The sequence below is a fragment of the Gavialis gangeticus genome, unplaced genomic scaffold (genome assembly GCF_001723915.1).
Source record: "Gavialis gangeticus isolate Ggan-Ray unplaced genomic scaffold, GavGan_comp1, whole genome shotgun sequence".
Taxonomy (NCBI): domain Eukaryota; kingdom Metazoa; phylum Chordata; order Crocodylia; family Gavialidae; genus Gavialis; species Gavialis gangeticus.
Genome location: NW_017729025.1, coordinates 151037400 through 151045923, shown reverse-complemented (window position 1 = coordinate 151045923; position 8524 = coordinate 151037400). Strand labels below are relative to the sequence as shown.

The 8524-nt window shown below is 41.5% G+C and overlaps 1 protein-coding gene across 5 annotated transcripts in view; it reads left to right on the top strand.

The window, feature by feature from the left end:
- The window catches only part of AP2A2 (adaptor related protein complex 2 alpha 2 subunit), a 124853-nt gene that overhangs the window by 48954 nt on the left and 67375 nt on the right, over positions 1–8524 (top strand). For all 5 annotated transcript variants that reach the window (XM_019519768.1, XM_019519767.1, XM_019519766.1 and 2 more), the window contains exon 2: positions 6280–6348. In XM_019519768.1, the coding sequence (XP_019375313.1) occupies positions 6280–6348 (69 nt within the window). The remainder of the gene's footprint in view (positions 1–6279; positions 6349–8524) is intronic.

Here is an 8524-nt window from a genome sequence, read left to right as displayed (position 1 = left end):
CAGCATGTGGGGGTGGTGCAGGGCTGATCCAGGCACAGGGGGCCAGAAGGCTGAGCCCCACTGGTGTATGGCCACAGACTTGTATGAAGATGCCCTTTTTTTAAAGTTTTTGTAAGAGGGACCGCACTTGCTTCTGGCTCTTGCTATACATTTGTAAAGCTTCAAGGATTTGGAGCAATTGCATTAAATGGTTTAAAAAGCTTAAGCTAAAAGAAGTAGTTTCTCTCATCTGAGACTGTAATCTGTCCTCCCTTAAAGGTGCTGACATCACACATTCCTAAGTAGAAGGGTGGTTGTATTGAAATACTTGTAGCAGTTGATTTACTAGGGAAACAAAGAACCCAGTTTCTAAACATGAATCTAAAGGGCAGAAATTTCTTCTTGAAACCTCCTTTAAGGAAGGAGAATAATTTTGTGGTTCAAGCACAGAACTTAAGGCCTGGCTGGTTCTCAGACTGAGAAGGAGACCAAGCAACTAATCATCTGTTTCTTTATCTGGTTAAAAGTTCTATCTTGCAGTGTTGGTTTAAAAAGCAACTAGCGGAAGTGTGGCAAAATTCTTAATTTGAAAGCTATGGAAGCTGTATTCACAACAGTCCTAACTTTATCGATGGACTCAAGCACTTTTTGCATATCAAATTTTTGGTCTAAATTTTACACTTATAAAAGCAAGGTTTATCTCTAACGGGTGCTCTACCTGCTGCTTCTCATAGTAACATTTTAAAGTTACTGCCAAACAAAATATGGAACAGAATAATGATCTTGCACACAGTTCAGTGTTCTGTGGTGCCTAGCTATCTAAATGAATTTTTTCAAAGGAAGTAAAATGTCTTCATTTGGTGATTCACATTTTAAAGGTCAGTGTTCTAGTAAAATGGCATAAGGTGTGGGTGGGGAGGGTTGCTTTGTTTGTTTTTGAGAGGTAGTTAGCTGTGTTAGTCTGAAATGGGGCAGAAGGCGTGGTGGTTATCCACCTTTATGCTGTGCATGAGATTTAGCCAGTCTATAAGCTTTTGTAAGTAGTGGCTTATTCCATCAAATTCTATCTGAAGGAGTAAGCTGCTCCTTTTGAAAAGCTTGTGCATCCCTGATTCAGTTTTGATATGGTGCAAATATGTCTTCTACCTTCTGTTACTAGTTACTGACACTTTTGTGACCAGAAGAGTGGAAAAACATGGAAACAGGCCCTATAGCTGAAAATAGGACTGACCTACAGATAATCTTTTAAGGGGGTTTATTACTAGGGAAACTTCAGTGCAGAAATGGACAAACAGTATTATTCATAATAATTAGCCATAATTGTAATGCCATGTTCGGAGAACACCTTGCTCTTGATCCATCCCTGTTCTGATCTTGAATTGAACTCGTGCTGAAATTTAGTCCAGTCAAGCTTGCGTTACAGGAGGTTGTAACATGTATTGTTATAATACAAACAGTCTTATAAGACTAGGTGCTGCTGACTTTTTTTTTTTTTTTTTTTTAATAACTAGCATGCTGTGTGTTGCCTCTACACAGATCTCACAAGATTGTCAAAGGTGTTGCTTAGTCTTATTGTTAACAACAAAGGAAAACTCAAGTGCATGGGGGTTGGTTGTTCTCCCCCACCCTGCTTTCTTCCCAACCCATTTTTCTGCAAAGCTCTTTATCTCTTCTCAGCCTGAAGGCAGAACTAACAGTCCTCCACTAACATGGTGTTGGAGCCCAGACATTGAAACGCTGCTTGGAAATGCTAAACTTTTATGAGCAAGCGAAAAAATGTATTGCAATTTTTAATGGGAACTGCATTTTAATTTCTTATATTTTATTGACATTCATAATGTTCCTAATTCACCCCTCTTGTTCTTGAACTCGTAGTCACCTTAGTGGTGACTACAGAGTTTTGAGGAATGCTGAGTAGTGTAACTTAAATAGTTTTTAGCTGGATTTTAATGTATGCACAAATAAAAGGTATAGGTAGTAGACATTCAAATCAAATGGGCATGTAAACTAGCCTTCTGACACTAACTAAGGATTTAAAAGATCTTCCCAAAAGGGACCAATATCAAAGCAATGGTACTGAAATCTCAAGATGGTGAATCTAACTCTGATATGCTATGGAGGGTCATAGAACTGGCAGAGAAAAGGCAGAAATAACTGAATTTACTCACTGTTGTCCCAGTTCTCAGAGTGATTTGAGGCATTCTCACCACTGCTAAGATGCTGGTTTGTGTGCTTTGACAACTTGAATTTCAGCTTGGGAGGGAACAAATTTCTGGGTAAAAACTATTGCAAAATAAACTTGCTAAATACACTTTTTGGACTGAAGTATGAAGATTGAAATGCACTTTTGAACTGGGTTATTTTAAATCCTAATAACTTTTTTCCAGTGTGTGTGGATTTCTTTGGTTAAGTTCAAGGGTATCTTAAAGACCTAGGTGGCTAGATCAGGATGTTCAAGATGTTGCCTTGGCTGTGTGGTGGCAGTGTTAGTCTAAAATGTTTGTAGCTATGATGTTTCATGCATTCTCTGCCAAGACGTGTCTGCTTAAGTAGTGCTCTCTGTAAAGCTCTGGGGGGAAATTACAGAATAGAAAGCCTCACTTAAATATACAGTAATGGACAGCTATTGATGTGCAGATAGGGTAATAGACTCAATTGTGGGACAAGTCGAAACAACAAATAAATATTTACAACAGTAGGTGGTAAAGAGCCAGTGCCAAAGCAGCAATGTGTGTATTGCTGATGCAGAGCTGTGTATTGATACCCACTTATTCCTTTTAATCATTCTGGCAGAGGTATCTGCGTAAGCTAAATAAAGTGCACAGCTTCAGTTCTTCTTTTTAATTTTTTTTAAAGCTACCTGCCCATCTAATTCAACCCCAAACCTGCCCCCCCCCCCAACTTAAAAGTAAGGGTGATATTATTTTATGTGTTTTCCAGCCTCTTGCTTTGATCCACCTAGTCAGTTCTTGTTGAAGGCTCCTTCCTTGAGTTTTCAGGCAAATAATGTTTTGTTACTTCTTGCTGCCTCTCTTCCTGTTGCAGGCTGCTAGACCCATGTGGATCATTGAATTTGGAAACTGATTTACTGTACAACCCGCTCATACAGCACCATGATTGCTTAAATGGTGGCTGGTTTTGGGGTGGGAGGCACTGAGCCATTGATAGGTGCATTTCGTCAGAAGGTTGTACTTATCTTGTGAAAGGCCAACATGGTACTGAGCTGTGCTAATAGGAGGATCACTTGCGAATTAAGGGAAGTAATTTTATCTTGCTTTAATAGGTACTAGTGAGGCCTCACCTGGAATAGTGTCCAGTTTTTGGGTCTCATCAAGAAACATGTGGGCAGATCAGAAAGTCCAGCAGAGAACAAAGAAAGTGATTTAGAGGTGTGACAAACATGCCTTCTCAGGACAGACTGGAAGAACTAGAGTTATTTAGTTCGGAAGAGAGAAGACTGGGGTTTGGGTAGAATTTTTGATGAAGTCTTCAAATACTGGAAGGGTGGTGTTACAGATACCTTCTTCCCCTCCCCCAATGGGTGCTTGCTTGGGACCTCTCCAGTCCTGTTTGGTCTCTGAGTGCCCCCTGAAGCCAGCCTAGGTTTTGATTCCAGAATAGGGGGAGAGTCCCGAGTCCTTCTAGCTCCTGAGACCCTGGCCATTTGGCTCCTGATCCTCTAGCTTTGTGGCCTTGCCTCCTGGGAGCTTCCTTCCTGGACTCGTCTCTTGATAGGGAAAAGCATACTCCAAAGTTCCAAGGAGACAAACAGCTCCTCATTAGTAAAGGTGCTTTATTGGAGCAAAAAACACCTAGTCTGCTGCTCTCTGCCCCCTCCAGAGGGTTAAGCAGCCCCTCTGTCCCCAGTCCAACCCTCAGTCTCCAGAGCTCCCCCAAGTTAGCTCTTGGAAGTTCGCAAGCCCCAAACTGCCCTCCTATCCCCCACCTTGTTGCATTAACAAAGCCTTTAAAATGTCCCATGCTGGAGGTCCGTATGGTCTCCTCCCGCACTGGGGCTGCTGTGAGACTTGGTAGAGACTCTAACCCTTCATTTTCCCCTGCACCAACTGGTCAAACTGAGGTATGAAAAGTGAATACAACACAAAGCAATCTATGAACAGATTTTAAAACTGAAATATTATAATAAAACCCTAGTCTGTCACAGGTGGCTATAAAGATGGTGATAGACTAGTTCAGGGATAGGCACCGCCTGGCACATGTGACAGAGCATGGCATGCAAAGGCATCTTGCTTGGTACTTGCACCTCAGGGAAGGGGCCAGGGCTGTGCTGCCACAACCAGAGATTGGGTCTCTTGCCATCTCCCCCTGGTATGCCAACAGCTTACAAGTTGGGGTTGTGAGTGTTTGGCACTGCCCAAAAATGTTGCTGACACCTGGACTAGTTTGTGTTGCTGCAGGGGAGAGGAAAGGAGTTTTGGCCTTGTATTGCAGCAAGGAAAATTCTTAGTTTTGAGTAACAAAAGACTTCCTGATTGAGGGTGGTGAAGCCTTGGGACAGGCTACCCACAAAGGTTGCGGTGTCTCCATCCTTCAACGTTTCTAAAAGCAGTTGAGACAAATGCTTTACTGGGATAGTGTAGTCATGGATGATCCTGCTTTGAGCCATGGTTGGACTAAATGACCTGAGGTCTCTTGTAGCCTTACTGTTCCAAATAGAGGTAAGGGAAACCAGCCTTCACTGCTTCTGTCTAAAAATGAAGCAGCAGCTAATTTTCCAGCAGGGTAACAAGGTCAACAATTGGTATAACGCTGATTTGTGTATTGCATGTTTATGAAGCTTGAATAGTTTTGTGTAGCTAGGAAAAAGTTGCATCATTTTAGTGGCAAAATACAGCCAGTCTTTATGAATAACTGTGGGTGGCCTTCTTCCCTGCCCTGTTAAGCAGAAAATATTTTTATGCCTATTCTTGGAAAACAAATGCTGTGAAGTACAAATTGTACTGGTAAGGCAGTTTCCTATTTAATATGGTGTGAACTTAATCCTTCTACAGCAGTACTTTATACTCTTTCATGCAAACATTCTGTTGGCTTGTGACTGTCGGTTTTTGAGCTATGCTAGAGCCTTGTTCTTCACTTACTGGGTTTATGTACAGAATTTTTCTGCTCTATGTTCCAAGGTTAATAACCAGGAAAACTGGTTGTGAGTTTCTCTTACTGGACTGTAAAGAAACAAAAGTGTCCTTTTAAGCAAGTCCTCTGATTAAAAAGTTCGTACCACTTTGCAATAGCTCTAAGGTCAGGCTCTCAAAGGCTGCTAATATTGCCCATCCACTAACGGATAATCAATACGAAAGCTGTCTGTGTATTAAGGACTTAATTGTAGGAGGTCTTTTGCAGTGGCATAACAGAATTCCTCAGGAACCTTTTTTTTGAGGGTAATGCCAGTCTGACTAAATGGAAAAACTAAAAAGAAAAGTCACAGCCTTATGTTGGTGACTTTTTTTAGGTTTTTAATCTGTTAAAATGTCTAAATTCTCTGAGTTTTTGGTTGTAGCCGTGTTGGTCTTAGGACATAGGCAGGCAAGGTTCTTTGAGTGGATGTGATAACTTTTTTTATTAGACCACCTGAGTAGTTAGAACAAAGTTTAGCCAGCTTTTGGGTGCAGTTACCCTTCTTTAGGCATAGGGAGTCTCTGCTGGTCTGAGACTCCAAGGAATGAGAGAAGCTAGAAGTGTAAAGTCTCAGACCAGCAGAGGTTCCCTGTGTCTGAAGAAGGGTGACTTGTGCCCAAAAGCTGCTAAGAACTTTTTCAACTACTCAGTTGGTCTAATAAAAGATATTGCATCCACTCAAAGAACCTTGCCTGCCTAAATGCTCTCACCCATTCCTGCTGCAAGTTGCTGTTGGTCAAGGATGTCAAGGATTTCTGTTTTAACTTGCAACCTAGTTATGTATGTTCTGTCAAGGACCCAATGTTCTTGTTGGCTTTCACAAAAAATGGAGAAACTAATATGTTCTAAGGAATATAAATCAAAACTGAAACAAATGGAAGAGGTGAGCTTCTACATGTCTGGAGAATTTGAAATAAGTTTTGTGGTAAGTGCCCTTGGAACCATTTCAGTATAGGTTCTTTAAGGATTATGCAGTTCCTGTATAAAATTTTCACATTTTGTATAACGTGACATTTGTTTTTGTTCCGTGACATGTGGAAACATCTGCTGCTTGTATACTCGAGATGGATGATTAGTGGGGGATAGGGAGCAGGGGAACATGGTAGAATAAATTAGGGGGCTGTTTGAAATGCCAGGCCTTGATCTAGTGTTTCTGCTCTTTTTCAGGCAAAAGCAAAGAAGCAGAGATAAAGAGAATAAACAAAGAACTGGCAAACATTCGGTCAAAATTTAAAGGTAAGTGTGTTTGTGCCAATATCAAAACTCCACCTTGAAATCGACTCTGGGCTTAATTATTTCCTCTATGTGGCCATCTTTAAATCAGTGGTTTTCACCCTCTTTAGTTAGAAGCTGTAGAGGGGTGCCTTGACTTTGGCATCCCTGCCCGAGAGCCGCTGTTATACTGTCTTGGCTTGCCTCCAGTGGTTCTCAGCGAGGGCAGTGTTGCATGTTCCTGCTTGTGTTGGGTTTTTCTGATTAACTGAAAGCATGTAGGAGCAGAGGTGTAACTAATGAGTTGTGCCCTGGGCAGAACTGCCCTGTGCCCCTGAAGTTGGCTGGGGGTGGCAGAAGGGAGGGAGGGAGAAGGCAGGGAAATGAGGGTAGTCTTACTACCCTGGGCATCCCTGCACCTAGCTCTTTCTACCAGACACTGCGAATGCCTGCAAGCCAGTGCTTTATTCCTGCCAGAGCCCTTCCCAGTCTGACCCCTCGTGCTCCTGGAAAGAGGGATATGGGTCAGTCCCACTTGCCTGGTATGCCTGTTCCCAGATGGAGCATGTAGGATTGGACTAGGAAGGGCTGCAGAAAAGCATGGGCTCCAGCTGCATCTGCTTCTCAGCCTATCTTCTTAGGAGGTGTGAGGCATTTTAACCTGGCCCCAATAGCACCCAGCTTGCAGCACCCTGGCTGAGAACTGCTCTTCTAGACTACGATAATTCATCTTGCATTGTTATCTACTGTAACTTGAATGCTAGGCTCCCTTTTGTCATCATGGATTGCAGTTGCTCGATCATCTAGCAAGTAATCCTAAATCTCGGCTTGATATGTGGCTGTATATAACCACTAAACTAGCAGCATATTTCTGTAGAGGATATCCTTTTTGGGTTATCTAAGTAACTTAGCAGTTTCAAGAAGAAAACTCGGTGTAATGCCTTTAAACTGAGTGTACCATATCTCTTTAACACGGCTTGTAATATTATTTTCAATATAAGGCAGTTTGTCTTGGGTTTTAAGTAGCAGATGATATTTAATTGTCAGTAGGAGTCCTGGAAATAACTGTTCTGCATCTCAATTTTTTTGTAGTATAAACATGGTGCCTTGTATTTTGGGGAGTTTCTAATGGTAGCTGTGGTGTTTGAGTAAAAAAAACAAAAGTTTCTCTGAGGCTGGCTGTTCGTGACTAGATGATGCATAACAGGGTGGATGTTGTTTGGTATAATATTTCTGTCAGCTGTTACTCTAACAATGTCTTCCTCTTCATAGGGTCCTGGTTCTAAATGGAACAAGTGACTGTTACTTAAATAGAAACCTGAAGTGTTACCTTGTCTTATTCTTAACATTGGCTCTGAAGTGTGTTTGCATGCATGTCATTGGTTTCTGAAAAGCTGCTGGATTGTTCAAGCCTAACAGATTTGGTTGTCACACTTTTTTTCCTTTGCCCAAGGGAAAAACACTCCTTTTAAAAATCTCTTATTAGAAAAAAGGGAGTTCTGTGAAATGTTTTATTTTTAAAACCAAACTTTTAATTGGAGATTTTAAAGGCTATTCCAAAAAAAACCATGTCTTGAGGGTTATGCAGCTGAAGCTTGAAAGCAATTCTGCATGCAGAACTGGTTGGCCTCCTAAAGTAATTCATGTTTATAGTAATTAGTGTTTGAACTTCCTCATTTGTGTATAATTTTTTTTTCTTCGTCTCCCCCCACCCCAACTCAAGGCTCTTTTGTGCAACATTGGCATTTATCTTGCATGCAATGGAAATTCAAAAGAAATGACTAGGGAAGTACCTTCTGAGACGTGCCTTTTTTCCAAAGGTAAAATCAAAGCAGTAAAAAAACTTGCTGTAGTCTTCCCAAGGGAAGTAGCTAAAATTGTACTATGATCTCCATATAGTGGTGAGGAAGTTGGGTACAACTTCGCTAGTTATCAGGGGCAACTGGCAAATGTTACACTTTTTCCTCTGGGGAAAAACCATTTTATTGCAGGACAAAGTACAGTTGTTCAGATGTACGTTGTCCCAGGACCTTTTTTCTAAAGGTTCATGGGATAAAAAATGCCAGCAATTTGTCCTGGGATGTTCCCAGTTATGTCTGAGCAGTTAAGACTTCACCGTTGAATTGGTGGCAGAAAAGCAGCACTGAATTCAGCCACGCATTAAATCCTGATTGGAAGGGTGATGTGCATACATGCCAGT